This window comes from Peromyscus maniculatus, chromosome 6 (assembly GCF_049852395.1).
Source record: "Peromyscus maniculatus bairdii isolate BWxNUB_F1_BW_parent chromosome 6, HU_Pman_BW_mat_3.1, whole genome shotgun sequence".
Classification (NCBI taxonomy): domain Eukaryota; kingdom Metazoa; phylum Chordata; class Mammalia; order Rodentia; family Cricetidae; genus Peromyscus; species Peromyscus maniculatus.
In genome coordinates, this window is record NC_134857.1 from 11,857,354 (window position 1) to 11,879,798 (window position 22,445).

At 43.6% G+C, this 22,445-nt stretch overlaps 1 protein-coding gene across 4 annotated transcripts in view; it reads right to left on the reverse strand.

Annotated features, from left to right (window-relative positions):
* Positions 1 to 22,445, reverse strand: part of Tnik (TRAF2 and NCK interacting kinase) — a 418,588-nt gene that overhangs the window by 29,726 nt on the left and 366,417 nt on the right. For 3 of the 4 annotated variants that reach the window (XM_016000780.3, XM_006971168.4, XM_076573947.1), the window contains 3 exons: positions 20,954 to 20,977; positions 15,430 to 15,614; positions 6,995 to 7,124 (listed from right to left, as the gene is read on the reverse strand). In XM_016000780.3, the coding sequence (XP_015856266.1) occupies positions 6,995 to 7,124; positions 15,430 to 15,614; positions 20,954 to 20,977 (339 nt within the window). The remainder of the gene's footprint in view (positions 1 to 6,994; positions 7,125 to 15,429; positions 15,615 to 20,953; positions 20,978 to 22,445) is intronic. The other variant, XM_006971170.4, reaches the window with a different exon arrangement.

The window sequence follows — 22,445 nt, forward strand, 5'->3', positions numbered from 1 at the left end:
CCAATGTTATATGACCTCTGTGGGCACCAATGTTATATGAACTCTGTGGGCACCTGCTCTCCTGTGCACACACCCACACATATACACACATGATTGAAACAAAAAGAATCTTTTAAAAGGTACTTTAAAATGCATATATGATGCAGTGGGACAGAACTATGTACACGTTCTATGAATATGATCTAAAATTGTTATGGATAGGAGTGTGTGAGTTAAATGTTTCCAAGCCACTGCTCCAGAAATCAGCCTCCTCCTAAATCCAGGGAACAAAAAGGATTCAGAGGAAACCCCCAATGCCTGTGCATCTCATTGGCTAGTTCTGTAACCCCTGCTCCCCTGAGTGTAATTTAGCACTCACAGATCAACCACTCTCCATGTTGCTAACTGTGCCCCATCCGGTCTCTGGTGGATCTTTCTAGTCTCAGCTTGTGTGAGATCACTGCTTTAGTTTCCAGATATGAGAGAGAGAGCATGTGACTACTATTTCACTTGATATAATGATCCCCAATACCACCTACCATGTCATAAGTAACCAGAATTCACTTTTCTTATGGCTAAAGAGCTTTGCATTTTGTGTGCAGACCACAGCTTCCTGGTCAGTTTCTAAGGAGATGGACACTTAGGTGGTTTTCACTCTCTGGCAGGTGAGAATCGTGCTGGCATGGGAATTAAAATGGCTCTTTGACACTGATTTCATCTGCTCTGGAAGGTCCCCCAGTAGTAGGGTTCTGGGTCACATGGTTGTTCTATTTTTAATTATTAAATGACATTACATCAAGAATATGCCTAGTCCCTTTCTCCACATCCTTGTTGGAACACGCTACGTTCAGTATTTTGAATAATAGCCACTCTAATTTATTTTTTTATTTTTATTTGGTTTTGATTTCCATCTCCTTGACAACTAATGATTTTGACAACTAATAATGGAATATTTTTCCATGTGTCCAGTAGCCATTTACACATGCCCTTTCAAAAAATCCCTGTTGTCCACTTACAAATTATTATTGTTATTTTTCTGTTGTGGCTTCTGAGTTCCTTAACTGTCAGATGTAAATACACTGGTGAGTGCGTCCCTGTCCTGTAGGCTGCCCCCATGGCTAACTACGCCCTTTGGTGTGCACAGCGCTTCACTTTCAAGTTTGTGTGTAACCAGTTCACTAAGGATTCCTAGGGCAGACCCCAGCAATGATTTCCTCTTCCTTTCACACTCCCGTCTCCTTTCCTTCCCTGTCTCCTAGCTCAGCATTGCTGAGTGCCTACTAAATATGAACGGGTTTGCTTAACAGGAAGAGATGGGAATACGGCAAGTATGTCCCCCACCCTTTAGGGTTGGTATTGGCAAGAAGGCATGCCATTTCTTTGGCCCCTTCCCTGGCCCAGTGTGACGATATCATCATCAACCCGAATGGATTTGGGGTCACTCAGGAGACTCTTTGCTCAGACACTTGGTCAGAGTGAAAGGAAGTGAGCACACTCAGCTTTCCCCAGACTCTGCACACTGTATAGTGTATGTACACATCGTACAGTGTACGGTGCACAGTGCAGGAGCACAGTGTATAGTCTCTGGCCCGTACTTGCCTCTGTCAGGAAATATAAGTAGCTACTTTGTTGTGTATAAGACAAAACAGACTCCCAAGATCCCAAAGGAGTGTGATTCATCTATAAGGAAGCTTGAGAAATGACCGGAAAGCTTAGCATCATCTGTTTCTTGGACTACCAACTGTCCCAACGAGGGTCCTTTTCTCAATCCATTTTGTCACAGTGTTCACTGGGAGCCGCAAGGGTGCAAATGCTCAGCGATGAGCATTTCATCTTCTAAGTGACATTTCGGGAGTTCAGCTCTCATCCATCTTAGCGTTCCTGCCTTTTATGTTTGCTACACAGCTTTTCTTCCTTCTAACTTCCATTCGGCACTGGAAAGCTTCTGACATTTCCCCCCAACTTCCCCAAAGCATAAATCACACCTTGTCACTTTAGAGGTTTTCAGTTTCTCTTCTATCACTGGCATTTTCTCCCAGGTCTTGAGATTGATGAAGACACACTGGTTATTAAGGAAAGACTTGAAAGGCTAGCTAGAGGTGGAGCTCAGAGCTTGAGACGCCTGGAGCAATGCCCCTTGAATCTACCCACTTTGGAGTCATCATCTCTCGGTTCAATCAGCCTGCATCCTCTCAAGAAATGCCTTCTGTGTTCTGTGCTGTCTCCTGGGAACAGAAAGTAACTGACCCTTGCTAAGAGAATCTCAACCTCTCTGATTTTGATAGCCTCACCATTCCCATGAGGACGAGCACAAACATGTTCTGTATTCCAATGTACGCCAGGTACTGTGCTAAACACTCTGCACCAGGGGCCACTGACTCCTCATAGGAGCACCATGGGCTAGCTTTCATCAGCCCCACCTTACAGATGGGAAAAGGACAGTGCAAGACGGCCAAGTCACTTTTCTCAAGGCTTGAAGTCTAGGCGGTGTGGTGGTGGAGTCCAGCAGGGCTGGGATGCACTGTTGCACTATGGGAGCTCTGCTGTGATAGCTTCCTGACCCAGGAGTGGAACCTGTGACAGGGACCAAATTCCCAGTCTGACTGACCGTGAGGACCGACGTTTGTTAGCAGCCAGACTGGGCTGTGGTGAGGATCTGTAACAGTGTAAGAAGAGATGAGAGCACAAGTGTGTGGAGCGGGGAAAGCGGGTCTGTGGAGAGATAAGAGAGAGGGGAGGAGGCAAGCGAAGGTGAGGGCAAGGAGAGGCAGGCAGCCTCTAAGCCCGCGGCTCTTCTTAGCTTCAGCTTCCACCTCCACACAGGTACCCCACTCACTTTGTTTTGAGTTCCTTCCATGGAATATGCATGTAAATGGTTGGTGAATTTTAACCCTTTGTGTGTTGTCTACAACTCCCCTCGTTTCCCCCTTAAACTCTGTAAAAGTGTGTTCTTTCTTTTTTATTTATCTTTTTTATTTCTAATAAAAAGAGGCTTCATGGCACAAACCAGTGTTCTCATTCAGTTGGGTAGGTGGATAGATACTGGACAGAACACAAATAGCTTCAGGAAAGTACTATGGACAGAGGTCCACTGGGTCCCAGGAAAAGGCTTCCAGAAGGAAAAGCTGGGTCAGAAAAGGATGGGAAGAAGAAAAGCAGGAGAATGCTTCCAGGAGACAGGCAATGGTAGACAAGATGGCCGGTAAGAGCTGAGGTGGCTCGCTCTAGTGGGGAAGAAAACGGGTCTATGAAGTGTAAGACGAGGCAGGGGAAAGAGAGCTGCCAGGGTGTGCACCACAGGGCACTTTGTATGTGATATAAGCACAGGGAGTATGGCCAATATAGTCTTCTAGAACTTTCTCTTCTACTCACACAAGAATGAATTGAGTGAGTTCCTGATGGCCACCCTGTGGAAGTGAACTCACAGTGTCCTATAAGCTAAATCTTGCCATAATAAGACAAAGTTTAATTTTTTTTACTTTAGCCTCAATTAATTTTTTAAATACATATGTTTTTAATGTTTTTTTTTTTAACCTTATGGCTTGTTTGATGGTTAACTGTATGTGCCAACTGAACTGAGCCATGAGGTGCCCAGATTAAACCTTATTTCTGGGTGTGTCTGTCACATTGTTTCTGAGCATCAAGGAGACAAGCTTTTGAATCGGAGTTGGTAGGTAGATTATCATTCCCAAATTATGTTAATAAGAACCATGAGGTCCATAATAGAACGAAGGGCAGCAGAAGAAATAAATGTAGTATGTGATACGTGTGGGTATATTTGTGAAGGTGGGCCTATGTGACAAGGCCTGCCTATAGAGGTCACAGGACAGCCTTGGCTGCCGGTCCTCACCTTCCGGCTTAGTTAGGCAGTCTCTCGCTGGTCAGTGCTGTGTGGTCCAGGCTGGCTGAGCCCCAGCCTCTGGGGGCTCTCTCGCCCCTGCCTCGCATCTCATCATAGAAGCACTGGGATTACATGTGCATGCTATCAGTTCTGGCTTTCCGGAAGGGGAGTTCTGGAGTCCCAGACTCAGGTCCTCTTGCTGGTGTGGCCAATGTTTTTGACCTGCTGAGCTGTGCCTGCAGCTCACGACTTGCCTATTCTCAGTCCCTGCTTTCAACTTGGGTTGGGACATTGGATCTCATCTTTACCCACTTCTGCACTGGGAGTCATCCTACCACAGACCACAGGTGCAGGGGGCATGAGACTTCTTGTCCTCCACAGTCACACAAACCACCTTCCCATAATCTCTCTCTCTCTCTCTCTCTCTCTCTCTCTCTCTATATATATATATATATATATATATATATATATATATATATATTCTATCTATCTACACACACATACACACATATACATATACACACATATATTATATACATACATACATATAAATACAGTATCTTGATTAATATGGCTGTTATACTAAGACCCCACACTTTGGGGCTGAGGGGCTGAGGACATGGCTTAGACGGTAAAGTTCTAGCCTTGCAAAAAGACCTGAGTTCAATCCCCAAGACTGATACCATTTCAGAGTTTGGGTGGCAGAGGCAGGTGGCCTCTGGGCTTGTTGGCCCAGACAGCTTAGCTTATTTGGTAAGCCCTGGGCCAGTGAGAGACCTTGTCTCAAAAAAAGAAAGAAGTGGATGGCACTTGGGGAAAGACACCCAAGGTAGTCCCCTGGCCTCAACATATGTACATATGCATTGGCACAAACTTACATGCACATATAATAATAATAATGAAAAAAACCAACTAAAAACCTATACTTGGTAAAAACAGAATTTGGTAACTGAGGGTCCCTCCACAGATAAACTTCACACAAGACACAGGTGCATGTGACTTTGGAAGTGCTGGTGATTGTGGTCCTCAAATGCTGGACGCTTTGAATAATATGGAATCACTGGGTATGGTTGGCAACAGAAATGAATATGCAGCTCTAAATGTCTCCTTGGAGATACTGACTGTTGTAAACACCCAGGCATGTTAGGAACTGCGCTGTTTCCATTTGGAGTTAAAGAGTAACTCACTCTAGAGCATCTCCCTTGTGTGGTAAGCTCTGGTAGAACCCTCTACCCTGGTATTAAAATAACCCTTCATGATGCCGGGAGCTTTATATACCTGCAGCACACAATGCCAGCGCTGCCAGCCAAGTCTGTTCTTTATCGCAGGCATACGTGAAAACATCCTTTAAAGTCCACTTCAAAGATTCGACATGGCCATAAAATAAAATCTAGCAAGCTGCTGTGCGAGCTAGTCATCTAGTTATAGCCGCACTGCAAATTTTACTTCAAAGGCCTCATTCATCTCGAAACTACACTTTCTTTCTTCCTGACTAGAGAGAGGCCCTCTGCCTTCCTGGAGAGGACAGTCTGTGAATGGAGTTTCCTAGCCCTATCCTGTCGGAAGAGGGGGAATGACCATGTCGTCTGTTTATGCTTTAGAGGCAAGAGTGAGTTGTAATAAGAGGCAAGAGGAGTCGGGAGTTTTTGGTGATAATGAAATAAAATAACCTTTACCGAATACCTAAATTTACTAAGTAGCCCATTTCATGTTGTCAATCATCCTACAAAACATATGGTATTATTTATGGTGTTTTTTTTTTGTTTTGTTTTGTTTTTTCGAGATAGGGATGGTATTATTTATGAAGGTGTGTGTGTGTGTGTGTGTGTGTGTGTGTGTGTGTGTGTGTGTGTGTAAAATTGATACAAGGTACTTTCTTTGATTTCTCTCCTCTTTGTTAGCTGTGGCAGGGTCTGTCTCCTGACCAGAGCTTGCCAATTCTGGCTCGTCAAAGTAACCAGGGATTTCCTGTCTCTGACTCCTGAGATTTCAAGTGGTTGCCACACCTGTGTGGCTCGCTCTCTCTCTCCTCTCTCTCTCTCTCTCTCTCTCTCTCTCTCTCTCTCTCTCTCTCTCTCTCTTTCTCTCTCTCTCTCTCTCGGAGATCTAAATTCTTGTCTTCAGACTTGTGTGACAAGCACTTTATCCACTGGGCTATCTCCGTAACCTATTTATGAGATTTCACAGAGGATAAACAGATGTAGGAAAGAGGTGGTGATGTTACCCAATGCTCCTCGCCATGATTTTCTTCTCAGACTTGCATGCAATGAGAAGAGAAGATAGGTTCTGATTTCTGGAGCACTTCAGGTCAGCAAAGCCACCACCAGGGCACAGTGGAAGGACAGGTGAAAGGGAGCAGGTGCTTCCCACCAAATGAAATCATGTCCACACTTAATGAACAAAAGCCATTTCTAAGGGCTGGAGATGGCCCAGCATTAAGAGCACTGGCTGTTCTTCCAGAGGACCTGGTTTCCATTCCCGGTATCCACACAGCAACTCACAACTGCCTGCAACCCAGGCACAGGGGATCCCTCTTCTGGCCTCTGTAGACATTAGACATGCACCTGGTACATAGACATACATACAGGCACAACACCCATGCATATAAAAAATAACTAAATAAAAATTTAAAAATCCCTCAAAATTCAAAGATGAAAATAAACACAAAGGTATACTTCTTAGCTGAATTTTGTGTTCTCTAGCCCCAGCTGCTTACTATCTTTTTTTCAAATGTTAATTTAATGAGATACAAAGATAGCACAGTTTCTTGGAACTACTGAGCATTTTACATGAAATGCATAAGGGTGAAATCACGGGGGAAGAGGCTAACAAAATCACCATTTCTATCGAGAGAGGGCCTTCATTTCTGTTTTCCTGGTGTTTGGAACATCTGCGTTTTTCCAGTTTTATGTCCTCGGGCTCAGATTTGATACTCTGATTTGCATAGCTCCTATTGAAGAATTGGGCCTAGTGAAATTAAGTCACTCTGCAGAAACTTGGGAGGACAGAGGAAAGGAGATGGCAGACAAAATCACTCAACCGCTTAGAAGCACAGGTTCCCAGCCTCCCCAGCCAGCCACTTACAATATATGCGATAAGGCTTCTATCCAAAAGCTTGACCAGGAAAACCACTTAAGGACTGCGTTTCCTTGTGACGGCTGTACACCAGCTCACCTCTCTGATCATTAAGGTTCCTTCTCTTGAAATACTGCCGCCAAAGGTGTCGGCATGCGAAGTCTCCAGCCCGTGCGTCCCGACCATCCCCACGTTGTACTGCTCGTTACTCCCTGGAGCTCCTGTTGGTCTGAGATGAGAAGGAACAGTGGTCACGAGACAAGGTGTAAACTCATTCTACAACGGAATCCCATGAAATGTAACACCATTTCCTGCCCACAGCCACTTCTCACTGCAGCAAATGTGCATGGCATGGCATTTGCCATTTACATGATTTGTGTGACTTGCAGTGACTTTGAGGACATCCTGCATTAACACACCTAGATCGGAGTTTGTTTCTGCGGGATCTTGACCTATATTGTACCCTATTCCTGCTCTCCAAGGAAAAACTGATGCAATCAGCGTTCAGGGTTCTGAGGCACTACTGACTCCTCTGGCCCCACGACCTTCTGTGACGAATGGGCACCCTGACCTACCTCTGCCCTCGCTACCCTCTGCTTGGCTCTTGGCTGGCTCCTCTTTCCTCCATTTTTATTGAGAGACAGATACTTTATGGAACACCATCTCAAGACTCACATCCAGTCCACCAACCTTCACTCTTCTTCTTGTCATTTGCAATGCCTTTCAGATTTCTTTAAGAAACACACACACACACACACACACACACACACACACACACACACACACACACACTTATCATGTGGGAGGAGCTGGAGTTGGTTTTCATCCTAAAGAAAGTTATCTACTTCTTCTGAGACAAGGTCTCTTTTGGCCTGGAGCTCACCAATTAGGCTGGGTTGGCTGGTCAGTGAGCCCCAGGGATCGCCTCTTGTTGTCAAGAAGTGGGATTAGAAGCATGTGCCACCATGCCTTGCATTTTTATATGGGTTCTGGGAATTGAACCCAGGTCCTCACGCGTGCAAGCAAGCGCTTTATTGAATGAACTATCCCCTTGGTCCCCAAGATTTTCAGTTCTTTAGCCTGTAATCTCTTCATTTCCTCCTTCATTAGAACACATGCTTGTCTTTTTGTTTATCGATACACACCCAGGTCAGTATCAACTTGATTTATCCATGTTCTGTGATCAAAGTGTGTGGTACCTTTAGCAAAAGGTTCCTAGCATCAAGTTCTGGTGGGAATCAAGAGCAGTGGCAAGGTCTGGGGTGGGGGTGGGTCTATTTTAAAGGTTTAAATTTTACTGAAAAGATTTATTTGTCAATTGTTAGTCAATAGCAAATATTATCATGCATACCATCACCCACTGTTTATTTTAATATTTGCTAAACATTTTTAACTGAGACTACATTTTTTTGCTTGAGTCAGTTTTTACACTTGGACTTTTCTGGGACAGCACTGACTCACCTGTTATAAATTTTAGACTGTTTCAAGTTATAGTTTATATTATCTCAATCAAAAATATTCCCTATAGATGGAATAAAAGGCAATCTGTATTTATTCCTTAGTTTATTTGCTTCTAATACAGTAAACAACTCCTTTTAGGTGGCCCAGACAGCCCTGCCACATAGGATCATTTGGTTATGAACATTTTGCATATATATTTTTAGGTTCTGTGCCTCTTATATTAATTGCCTCTGCATGTGCCATGACACCACCATGTGTTCAACATAATGTAATGGCTTTGATTGCAAGAAATTTCCAAGACTCTACACATTCAAATCACCTCCCTACACATTTCCTTTCAAAGGGCAAAGCCCAGCCCACAGTTCCCAGTCAGGGGTTGAAGACCCTGTTTTCACACAGCAGCCCTGAGTCAGTCACTTATTCTTCCTGTTCCCTGGCCCTTCTCTGGTCTTCCTTTTCTTTTGCTCTTCTGTGCCCATTTCCTTTGTGGGCTGTCCTTAACTGCAAGGGGTCTCTGAGACTCTGTTTCATTTTGTGTAATCTTTTAGCATGCTCTCTTATCTATGGCCTTGATTATGACCAGTCACTTACTTTTTCTGCCTCCACTTGGGTATTTATATACCGGGTGGCAGCTGGGGTCATGACCTTTCTTGGGTAGTAGTCATTTGAATGAGTAACTTTAAAACCATTGGTTGATTGTGTTCATTCTGACCCCCTCTCTGGTTCTCCCATGTTCAACCCAGGCCTTCCTATTGTGCTTCCTAACTGCAGCTCAAATATTTTCTGTTCTTCTTTTAAAGTGACTCAATGAGGTTGGCTTCCTCGCTTTCATTAATGGCAGTCTTCACTTTCAAGTTCACTGCACAACTGACTGTGTTTTTATTTCTTCCAACATTCAGTAGCTCTCTGTCAACTGTGGTTAAAAGTTAAAGATCTTTACGATAGCTTTAAAGGTATCATCGGGTCCCTGTCTCTAAGGGAACTTTAAAAGCAAATCCTGTCCTCTTCTAACTCTAGCAACATTTAACTTACAGTTGTTTTCTGTGCATATCATATGACAAAACCCTGAGTGGTCCAGGTCTGATCTGTTTCCCAGTCCCCTTCTTTCTTATCCTCTGCCTTCCCTTAGACAACACATTTTTAAGCACAGGGGACAGTTCAGATGGCTCCCTGCTCTGTTTCCATGTAGTTCTCTGAGCATCTCTACCACTACATCAACACGTGGTCCTTCAGCAATCAGATCTCATCCGTGCATATGTCCTCGGTGTTGTGTGATGAGTGTGACATTCAAGAGGCACCTAGTGAGTGTTCAGTACATGACTGGAAGGCTTTTCTTAGTGCCCCTAGTAGTGATTTTATTCTGGGTTTTGATTAGAGTCAAAGCATAGGTCTTTTGTAAATTGATGAGTGACTAGCTATAAAGATAATTACTAGCATGCTTAAATGCACTATGCAACCAATGCCGACTTCTGTTATCTTACATCTAAAAGGGCATCTTTGGTACTGGATTCACTAGGATGTACCAACATAATTTTTGAAAATCCAGTGGTTAGTATGGGAAAGCAAAATAATTCTATTTAGATAGTCATAGGACTTTAGAGGGCAAAGAATTAATTCTAAGGTATATACACTTAAACAGGGTTGGTTGGTGCTGGAGAGATGGCTCAGCGATTAAGTGTACTTGTAGAGTTTTCAAAGGACTGGGGTTCAATTTCCAGTGCCCACATGGTAACTAATAATCATCCCTAAATCCCCTGATTTCCACCAGGCACATACACGGTGCACAAATATACGTGCAGGCAGAACATGCATATGTGTAAAATAGTAAATAAATCTAAAAAACATAAAAATCAGTAAATTTAAAATGAGGTTAAAGGCTTCCAGTAAGTATGTAAACTGCGACACAAGCATCTGTTTTAGACATATATGAACTACTTCAATGAAGAGGGAAGCGGGGAAGAGGCGCTGGCCTAAGCAACCTCAGAATCCCAAAGAGGAGCAGTCGACCATACGCCTAATTAATCTTTAACACTTGTTCCCAAACAGGAACACAGTCTGAGAAGCCTTCTCAGCCAAGAGGAGTCTAGGAAGTGGTGACAACTAAATGCAGTGAGGTAGGAGAGAAGGCCATGAAAGCTAAAGCAGGCTTGGCCAACCTGGCCAGTCCATGTCAGGGCTGCTCCCTAATAGAACACATGCAATGCGGATGTAAGAGATTCTTCCTGGAGACTGTGACGGGGCAGAAGCAATGAACTCTGTTACCAATTGATTTTCCTATAAATCTGCAACTACTGCAACAATAAAGGAATGGAAAGAAAATGAAAACAAAAATGATACGGCTAGAACAACAAATATCACCTCTTACCGTGTTAACTTTCCATCATTCTAGAAGTAATTTTCCTTCATATAGAGATTGGGTAGGAAAACTTAGCTATCCAAAGTTCTATGAAGATTGTGAAAGGCAAATCAAATCAAAACAAGCAATAAAATCCTACCATTGATTCAAATGAAAAAAATACAGGAAATTTCCTGTAATTAGAGTACTGGTTTGGAACAATAATTCCTCCTAATTGGATTTGTCCAAGTGCTCCTGGAGGTACTGATTTAATTCAATTCAATTCAATTTAATACGTGCTTTTGGGGCACCTGCTTTCTGGAAGATCCTTGGTTTGGTAGAGGGTAGTGGATAGAAAATCTGGGACCATGTGATTCCTCAACGAAAGCGCTTAGCCTCACCAAGAGCATAGGAGAGCTACAGATCTATTCGTAAACAAGGGAGGACTTCAGGAAGAAAGGGGTCGGCTGGGTTTCATGGCTCCAAGGAAAGGACACTGGAAAAGGCACTGCATTTGATGGCTGCCCCAGTTTTGTTTGGCTAGAATGTGTTAGGGCAATCATTGGTTGCAGGAATACAAGGGTTTGTAGGGACTTAGGGATAAAGCATGAACAGTCACCCTAGAGCATGAAAATGCACAGGAGGGCAAAGAACTTACAAAGAAGCACTGTAGTAGCTGAGGAAGTGGGCAATGGGTTGGAACCATGGTGTTTTAGTGAGAACAGAAGGAGGAAAAAGAAAGCTATATGACCTTCTTTTTCTAGGTGGCATCGTGAGGCTGATAAAATGAACTGTGTTAGGACTACATGGTCACCATTTGGACTTACATTTTTATTAAAAATTATTTTCATTTATGTGTATTTGTGAGTGTATGCCCCATCTGTGTGGGTGCCTGTGGAGGGCAGGAGAGGGTGTTGGATCCTAGAAGCTGGAGTTACAGGCTACAGTGAGTCACTGGATGTAAGCATCAAGCCTATACTCCACCCTCTGGAAGAGTGGTGAAGGTTCTTAATCACTGAGCCATCTGGTCAACCCACAGCCAGTGCCTTACTGTCTGAAGTCTGGATGGGACTGCGGGGAGGGCACTGACACAAAGGGCGCCTCTTTGGCTGGCTTGCTCCACAGGATGCAAACTGACCTGGTTCTTCCCATTATGTCAACCCTTTACCTTTCCTGATTATAAGAATAGTCCGTGTCTATCATATGCGTGGTGATATGCATGTAATAAGAGTTCCTCACAACTCTTAGATCAGGGGTAGTTTCTGGTGCTCTATTTTCTTCTACCCCTGCCCCCCATGAGGTGATGCAGTCAGCTGGTTAGGGAACCCAACGTCAAGTACACTGTTGCAGAGGACGTGGCTGTCGTGTGAAGCTGTGCTAAGGACAAGGCTCCTCTTTGAACACTGGAATCCAGGGCTGCTGTGTGAAAGCCTGGCCTCCGTTTCCAAGAAGCTTGCTCTGTGTGCACTTTGCAGGAGTGAACTGTGGTACAATATGCTTTTATTTTCTCTAAAATTACATAGCATGAAACATAAAAGTTTATCTGAACAAAAGAAAATGAAGGTGGTAAGAACATGTACAAAGAGACTAGCCCCAAAGCATTCAGTTTGTACATAAGTAGCTGTTTCATAATGGAGTCTTAATAGTAAGAAATTCCTAAGGTGTATAAGCACTGTGTTGGAGGAGAACAGACTGTATCTGTTTTTAATGCTCATGAAAATACATCTATTGTTCAGACCAAACTGGTACACACACACACACACACACACACACACACACCTATCTCTCTTTATTGCCTTTTTTCTGTATATATCTCATACACACACACACACACACACACTATATATATATATATGCACTATTTTAAATACACACACTATTTTTAATGGACAATCATTTCAATCTATCTAAAATTTCCAAGTCTTTAAGAACAACATCAGGTCTTGTCTCCATTGTAAGCATCCCACAAGAGCTTCAGTTTATCATTTGTTACCAGAGTTATAGTAACAGATCCTGTGCATGTCTTTACCAGTATGTTCAAATTGTCCCACTGAAATACCCTTCCTCAGACCTAGCACTGGTCACATAATGCCCTGGCTCAAGACACAGATAGTTCCCATGGCTGCGTGCTAACCTGCACACTACTGCTCTGGTGTTTCTAACCCAGATTCTCTCCCACATTGTCACAGCCCTCATGTTTATACCATGCTCAGTCTTCTGGGTTTCTTCAACTCTTCCCTCGGCCTGGGCTTCCAGTCCCACTCTGTGTTCTTATCTGTCTTCCTGACTATTATTCAGGTTACTGACATGCTTGTCTTTCCTTTGCATCAGGCCACAGGCTTGCTTGCTCTCTGAGGTCTGGACCCAGTGTGATTAAGTCATGGTTAATTTGGGAAATTATTGTAAAGCTGCTCGATTCCAGACACAACAAAGTCTTCAGATTAGAGAAATGGACAAGCCACTATTCCATCCTCAGAGACCACCACCATCAAAGAGGGAGATAAAAATGGCAGCAATCCCGACTCAAGGTATGACATTAAACTTAGGGCTGCTGGGGAAATAACAGTGACACTGGAGAAGGGGGAGGAAGGGACAGGAATGGATGGCTCGTCACAGCAGGCTGGGCTGGGGGTAGGTGATTTTTAAAGGGGCGGACAGCAGACGGCAGAGAGAAGCACAATGCCATCTATTTTGGGGAATGTTAGAAGATGGACGTTTTGTCCTGAAGGATAAGTTCTAACTCTCCTCTAGAGGGTGGAGGGGAAACATCATTCATAGAGTTACAAAGTATGATAGAGGCTTAGAGTGTTCTTTATACTTTTCCACAAATTATCTTTGGTTGTCCCAAATGATTAGATATGTCTTCCATGTATAATTTATCTCTCTAAAGAAGAATATAAACTTGGAAGGCAGAATATAAGTTCATGCTCTCCAAATGCCTCAAGACCCTCAGCACAGTATTTGCTATGTAGTGGGAATTGTAGGAATATTTTAATTTCGTCACCAGCTATTATCCCAGCAGTTGTATGCCCAGTGTTTAGAGAGAACTTTAAGCATCTGTTAGAAGAATTGAACAATGCTGAGTCAAGACAAAATGGAAAAGATCAGCATGTTTTGTAGAGATGTTCTGGCTTAGTAGTTTTGCCTCTAGAACAATTTTATTTGCTATTAAAAGACAATTTAGCACAATTTGTTTCAAAGTGTCATATCTTAGCATTCTTATAGTTGTCAATAATTGTACAGCCAACACAAGCATGGATTGATAATGATGGCTGTTGGATTTGCCTCTCAAAACTGCTTGGGGGGGCATCCTCTGCACACTGCCCATCCCTGTCCTTCTCCAGTCTATTAAGCAGGACAATAATTATGATCTGATGACATCCTTTTTCAGTAGAGTCAGTATGTCCTGGTGATCAATACTGATAGTTAATCCAAAGAAATGGAGGGGAAGAAAGTGAAGACGGGAAAGTCAGCATTACCTTTCATCAACGTTATGGCAACCCAGGGTAGTGACAACTTATGGTTATTTTTGGAGGAGTTAGAAAAGCAGAAAAAGAGTGGAATGTGAAGAACCAACCCAAGAATCCACTCCAATGAACAAAACTCACTGAGTTTCCTGTTCATGCTGAGGGAAGAAAGAAAAGTAAAAAGCGGTCTGATTTGGGGAAATCAAGGCAGACGTACACAGAGACAAAAGTGCGCAAACATAAGATGTGAAGAATTTGACAAGAGCACGTGAAGATGCTGGCGACAGAGAAGAGGACTGAGTTGGGGAGATGGCGCAGAGGGCGAAGTGCGCCAGGCAAGCATGGGGGCAGGTACAGCAGGGCACACTTGTCATCCTGGCGTGGAGGAGGTGGAGCCAGGAGCGCCAGTGAGCACCAGGCCAATGAGGGGACCGGTCTCAAAAAAGAAGGTGGACAGCTCTGAAGAATGACACCCAGTGATGACTTCTGGCCTCATATGGACATGAACATATGGGTAGTATGCACACTGCACACATGTCAACATCAACACACATGTAGGTGCATACATACACATACAAAGAAGAAAGAAAAGGGATCAATGCAAAAGACGCTGAAGAGGATGGAGTGAAAAACAATAACACTTAGAATGTCCTTGAGTGGTTCTTTGCCTCCTGATTATTTCTCTGGGGTGCTGCACCTTTTGCCCTGTGCATTCATTTTTGCTTATTGGTGGCCATGGTGTAGGCAGAGTATACATCTCCTATTCATAATGTCACTGACCATGATCTTATTCTCTTGCTTATAGGTGGAGAGACATGTGCCAGTGGTCTTGCTGTCCATATTGTTTGTCTTAGAGAGGAAAACAAAAAGGAAAGAGCCACCTGAAGAACAGCAAATCCAATAGCAATGGGCAGGGAGGGCACACACAGGCCTAGAAGCGCTATGTGCTCTAGGTGACTCAATCTATGGAGAGAGCTATAGAACTATGTTCCAGTAAGAACACAATTTCCCAAAGCCACTTCACTTTGTCAGGCCCTATGTGTGATTGGTATTTAGCTAATATTTCTCACGCTTTGGTTTGGAGACTCACTCCCTTCCTGGTCTTCCTTTGAGAAACAGTATAGATCCAGCCATGGTGCTGTGTATCTGTAGGTCTCAGCTACTCCTGAGGCTGAGGCAGGAGGATAGCTCAAGCACAGACATTCAGGGCGAGCTCAGGCACAACCTGTACACTCCATCTCACAACAATAACAACAACAACAGCATCTTACATTAGTCTGGGGATGTCACTGACAGCCACCGTCCCATCGTGCGTCTCGCTCTCCCCGTCTTCTTCCTCCTCCTCACTGCTCTCCGACTCCTCACTGGAGGAGGAGTAATCAGTCACTTTCTTCAGTGGACGGTTTGTTTCTTCAATCCGGAGTTCTCTTAATTCTTTGGCTAATGCCGTCAGATCCTACGAAAGAAAAGTTTGTAAGCACATGAAGCGTAGTTACAACCAAAGCTGTATCTCCCAGCCAGTCATTGTTCCAGCTTAAGCCACAAGAAAAAGGAAAGAAAGAAGCTCTGTAGAGAACTGTGACAAACACAGTTACCGTATGGAACTAAGGAAATGATGCTTGTGGTGTGGAGAAGCTAAGAGACGGGAGATAAAATAAATTCAAACTTGGTTCAAAAACAATAGCTAGACTGGGACTGACTGTGCACATGTGTGTGTTAGACCAGGACTGACTGTGCATATATGTGCGTGCCGTGCTGTGTGCATGCGCATACATACAAACACTGTGTTTTATTTTGAGAGGGTGAGGTTGGTTGCCCCCAGAGTTGAATGGGAAAATAAATGGGATTAAAATTTGTTCCCCAAGTATTGTGGATTTCCTGGCCAAAGCCCCGATGGTGGCCTTTCCTCTCTTGTGAGGGCTACTGGACCAAAATCTAGCATCAATCATAGAACAGAGCAGTTGCCAAAGTTCATTTGGTGTGAAGTCATTCCCCAAAGAACAAAGGTACCACATCAAGTGATAGCCCACCCCAAATCCTAGTGCTACTGAAATTTAGAGTCACAGGAATAAGTTAATCAAGAGGAACAACAGACAGACAGACAAACAAACAACAATCAGTTCTCTTCCAGAACGACAGGTGTTTCATTTTTAAGTTTTAAATTCCAGTCACCTGGCAGAAACCCTTACAAGAAATGCTGAAATGAATGTTTAAACACCCAAAGGAAGAGATAGTTTTCCAGTTTTCCATGAGTGTGATGAAACCTTAGCCTTATGGATGTGATGAGGCAGGACTGAGTCACCAGGCATAGTGCAAGACAGTGTGCCGAACGTCTGACTACCTTTAATGGACATGCTTTCAGAGCAAGGCGGAGGGAGGCAGTTCTGCAGAAGCATGGCCGCTCTACTTTGCATGGGTTAAAATGCCCATGGCACGAAGCATGCAAATGAGGAAAAAGCAATTTGACATTGGTCTTACCATTTCTCCCTATTTAGGGACCCATGTGGGAATCAGAGCATTCAGCGAGAGACAGGGAGTTAGGGAGAAAGAAACTCATTGAAAAATACTAAATCCCACATTTTTCCCCCAAAAATAACTGGCCATATTCTCTCTTTATTTCAGTCCAGAAATGTATTTGTCTAATTCACCTGATGTATGATTAATCTCAGTGACATAAATGATGTTATGTCATTGATCCCGATTAGAAGAAACCCTCTGGTACACATGCATAGTTAATGGTAATTCACTTCCAGGCCCCGTACGCCATGTGCTGTGCACTGCGGCCGCACGGCAGGTCAACACTCACAGAGCAATCACTTCAGTGCTTCACTGAAATTTAGAGCATTCAAGCTGTCAAGTGAACGAGTCAGAGTTGTTTCCTTTTAATGTCTCAAATGGAAAGCAATATTTCCTGAACTAAGGCCCCATGAAGGGGAGGTCGCAGGGAATCCCACCTGCCCATTCTCCTCGGGAACACACTTGCTGGGGCTTTCCCAGCCATGCGTACTCCCTCACACATAGACCCCAGTCTCCGCCGTCTGTGAAAGTGAGTCTAGAGTCGGGTCCACAAGGCTTCGCAATGTTTAGAGAAAGCATACTAGGAAAGGGAGATCCTCCACACACACAGAATTTTATGCACATTTATTTCTCATTTCCTAGGCAATGCAGCCGACCAGGAAAGGCTAACATCCAGCTTCCACCCTTCTGCATATTTCCTCTTGATTGCTGCTGACACATTCGTCTTTATCAAACAAAAAGAGTATGAAGAACATGCTAGATGGGCACAATGGGGACAAACTGTTGACAGATTTGTCAAGACTCTGAAAGCAAGAGGACATGGTGAGCTTCCCAACTAGCAAAAATGACAAATCAGACACATTGATTGCATAGGTAGATTTTTATAAGGTAAGACTATCAAAGAATATAACTGATATTTAAAATGTTACTTATCATTAAAAACTATGCTTTATTATAATTTAAAGAGAGAATATGGTTTAAAGGAGCTTGTTTCTACTATCAAAAAGTCTGAGTAAAATATAATACTACTACTATGACTTATTTAAATTAATGATACATTTTCCCCCAGGCATGGCTTCCTTATCTCTGACAGTTCAGGACAAGATAAGAGAGAGAGATGAAAAAATATCCAATCTATTTAGAATTATTTAGTAAGTCCATAACCCAATAACAACTTCAAGAAAGTTTCACTTGTTAAAATGACCTACATTTCCCTAAATATTGTATTTATCAACACTTTAAAATTATGACCTGCTTTATAATTTTGGTTTTAATCAGAATTTTTTATTTCTGTGTTATTAAAAAGCTCTTTCCTGAAACATTAAAAATAAATTGCAAATCTATTTCAGTTTAATTGGTAACAGCTTGGAGAGTGGGACAGAAATGAAAATTTCAAGGTAGCAATAATGAGTAATCAAAAGCGATGCCCCTGAAGAAAATCAATCTCCCACTGCCGGGCGCCTCTGAGGCTGGCTGAACTTTTGTTCCTGTACGCTCATGATGAAGCCACTGGATGATACTGGAGTTGCAGGGATAGACATGATGCGGTGTTGTCACTGCTGGGTTTGGATGCATTTTCATGCACTTTATTCTCTGACAATTCCAATTTCCTCTATCTAATGAGCCTTTCATGGTAATTTATTGCTTGGCTGTCTCAAGCCTGAAGCTAAAAAGCATTAAAAAGGGGAATAAAAGTGCTATTTAGCATGAAAATATTTGAGAACATATTAACTAAAGGAGAGATATGGCAAAATACTTCATTCTTCTTCCCTAAAGTGCTAACGTGAAGGCAGTGGGCGGCTCGAGTCCAAAGGGTCTGGGGGCGGCGTTTCTTAGCCTTCCCCAGGACCTCACTTTTCATCCTGGTGAGCTTGTTTCTTCGGACAATTATATAATATCCTGCTTTAAAATATGCTCATTTAGGTTTCTTCTTTTGAAATAATATAGTTGAGTCAAATTTTACTTCAACTGGTTGAGCCATTGTACTGTTAGAGAATTTTAATGTGGCCTTCCTTTTATGTGTTATATTTTCCCCCTTTTAGGAAAGCTAAGGAGTGATACCAGCTCGTCCTTAACCTCAGCAGGCTCATCTGAAGGAAAAAGAGTCCAGCTCACCAATTATTACTTATTTTTCAATAAAAATAAGTGACTTTATAATTTTCAGTTTTTTAAATCCCAATAAAAACCTAACCCACACCTCAGTGATTGCACATAGACTACATGTTACACATTCAGTTATGGGAATGTAAAGGGTGTGTGTTTACAAAAGTTGTATTAAATAATAGTGTTGCAAAATTTCACAGTGCAGTAGAAAGTAATGTTAAATTTATGGCTACTTTTTGGGATTTATTGCTATGAAAAATTAAACTAATGAATTACCAATAACAAGAAATACATTTTAAAAAGGCATTTAAAGACTCATTTGAATTTCATTCCGGGTCATCCAAGTAGGAAAACAGTTGCAGAAGACAAGTCATATCAACACCTAGGAATGGAGATGGGTGGCAAAGCTGAGGGCAAGATTTCCCACCAGTGGCTCCTGTAACGTGGGCCCAGGTGGGGAACTGCCCGTGTGTTGTAGGATCCTTAGGTCCACCCTTTCCATGTACCCACGCTGCCGGTAGCTTCGTCTCCTACTTTTAAGTGTAACAACTACAGTTGACTTCAGATTTTTGGGAGCAGCTCCTACGTAAAAGAAGGGCAGCAATCATGGCTAAGAGCTGCAGGGTTAGGCAGGACCATCTTCCTATGTTTTGAGTGGTCCAGGCCAGGGATACTCAAGAGTCAGAGCTGTCAGTTGACCAGGGGCATTGGCTCTGATACACAGCTCCGGAGATTTTGGTATGAAGTTGTCTACTCTCTCATCTCTACCTGGTGTGGTAGAGCAGACCAAAATAAATGAAGCGATTTTCAAAAAGCCTGCAACATCCAGAGGAGACCTAAGAGAGTTCTTTTCCTCATAGAAGCCACCTCCATACGGATGTCTGGACCCGTAAGTTGTTCATATAAATACTACTTTATTGGCAGCTCTAGTACCCAGGACCAGAAAATAATTTTCTTTTCTTTACCTGCTCTGGGTGACGAATAAAAAGTTGGGATAGTCCCTCCATCTTGTCACCACTATGAGGGAAAAGCAAGGCCATGGTGCAGAGTGACTATAAACAGTCCCATGCTGTAGACATGTGGGGGAGCATTATTTTATAAACAGCAACCCCTTAACCAGCAAAGTGACTTTCTGAATCACTATGAATGGTGTGGTGGCCACAGCTTTGGTGAAAAACAGCTTCACAGAATCAAATTTTCCTACTTGCAAAGTTAGTTCTCTGCCTATGGCTCAAATCTGAACAGTTACATTGGCTTTCCATAGCACTTTCCACTTTAAAAAATGCCTTTGTACACAGAGCCTAGGACCCCAAAGAATCAGTGGGTAAAGGCAGGTTGATGTTTTTATTCCCATTTTACAGACCAGAAAACTGACTGAGATTATGAGACTTATCCTAGCCAGCATTCACTGAGGGGAACCAAACTTCAAATGTAGCTTGCTGATCCCTGAAGCCAGTGCTTTTTCCATATAATTCCACAAAATGTACTTTGCAGAGCTACAGCCTCAAAGCCATAACGGTGAGCCTCACATTCCATGCACCCGGGACTCTGGAGGCCTGCCTGATTGGAACCATTCCACTGCGCTGTGTTCATGCAGGCCTGACAACCAGCGGGGCGGCCGTCCTCAGCAAGCTGTCTAGGAGGGACAAAGCCATGTGCTTTTCTCGTAGGAAATGTCTCCACAGATAACCTAGATCTCTCAACTCGCCCAGGTTCAGCAGCTAAGGCTGATATTGTTTGTGGTGTTGTGAGTGCCCCACAAAATTAATCTAACAGTACGCTTCAACTCCTGTTCACAAATCACACACTAGATATTTGGGGTGTGCTAGAATTCTGTCTCTTTGTTTTGTTAGCAAGGATGCTGAACACAGGTTTGTTATCAGAAGGTACCGGAAGGAGACACCACACCATTAACAAAACACTAATGCCTGTTGTTTGCCCAGATGGGACATTGGGAAAGCAGTGTTTTTGTTTAGTGAAGGACTCTAAAGCTTTCTATGGGTACATCTGAGGGTCTCAGGTTGGCTCTGTTGAAGGGGTTCTCCCCCCCAAACAAAGCTATATATAAGAGGGCTTTCCACAATCCCACTGGCCTCTTTTCTGAATGTCCGCATCAGGAAATGGGTTTAATATTCATATCTCGTGAAAGCAGGACCAAGGAAAGGTGGTACTGACCTCATCGATGGCTTTCTTATAGCTCTGTGACAACCAGAGGAGACCAGTCCAGAGAGTCCACAGGCAGGGAGAGCCGGAAGGAAAGGAGCAGGTGAGACACAACATGGGCACAGTTAGTAGAAAACTCACACAAACAGGCAAAGAGAGGTCAAGGCAGACGATGCACATTCCTTCATTGCTTAGCATCCTCCTTACTTTCAGATGAAGGAGGCAGTAGATGAAGGTGACATCCATTCCCAGAACAGCGTCTCAGAATGTCCAGGTTCATTTTCTACTTTCAGCCAGCATGCTCTTTTTTCATCCTTTAGTTTTAGGGTTTACTTCTTTGAGACAATATTTCATGTATCCTAGACTGGCCTTGAACTCATTATTCAGGCAAAGATGACTTTGAACCTCTGACTGCCTTACACACTGGTATTAAAGGTGTCCTATCATGCCTGTTTTCTGCAGTGCTGGGGATCGAATCCAGGGCTTCATGTGAGCAGAATGAGCACTTAACTACACCCCTATCCCATAGTCTGTCTTTCTCTCAAGCTGCTTGGTGTCAGGTCCGAAGGAAACTCTACCAAAGCAGCCAGAGGGGACAAATGGTGTCTGCGGTGCCTATCCGCATGCTGGCCTCCAGGCTCTCTTGTCACCACAACTCCCTGGGGCCCTTCTCAGCTCTTCTCAGCCTGTCCTATCCCAAACTTCTCCAGCTCCCAGGATTCCTTCCTCTGGCTTCTCACTCCCATAGAACCCCGCCGTTCCCGCTGGGTGCTCTTGTCTTTCCCGCTCGGCCGCCCTCCTGCTCCTCTCTTAGGGTCCTCTGCCTGCACTCCTTGTCCTCCTCCATCACTCTCCCCCGCCCTCCTCTCAGGGCCCGGTCCACTCTGCTGGCCATGTTCAGTGTACCACTTCTCTCCCTGCTCTGGACTCTTCCAGATGCCCCTGGCTGTTCTCTCCTCATATCTACAATAGAAAACACACCTCGGAGCAGTCAGCCCTCAATTTATACACTTGGGTCCTTCATGTTCCAGCAATGACTCTGGATTTCAAGTCTGTGTCACATCATACTTATTAAGTTTTGGTCCAGAAAAGACTAGTCCATAAGGCAGGACAAGTAGTGAAGAACCAGTCTGCCTCCATCTTAGGCTTGAAAGCCATCTTATAGTAAAGGCAACTAGGCTCATTCCTGTTTGTGGTTAAATCAGTTTCTCAAGGTTTGGGCAATGCCCCACCTGTCACCTTAACTACAAATGGTTCTGTACTGCATGTTCCAGGAATGGCCATCATGTCTGTGTTTCAAAAAGTGTTAATAACTATCTTTCAACCCTACCTTTGTTCCAAAAGGTTATATGACCACCTATGACTACCTGTTGTTATGACCACCATGTTATGCCCACCCTGCAACCATGTCTTTGTTTCAGGAGGTCCAAAGTCAGTGGAAGCAGCCCAAGATCCGTTCAGTCCCCCACCCCATCAGGTATGACTTCCTTTTAGATGCTTCTAG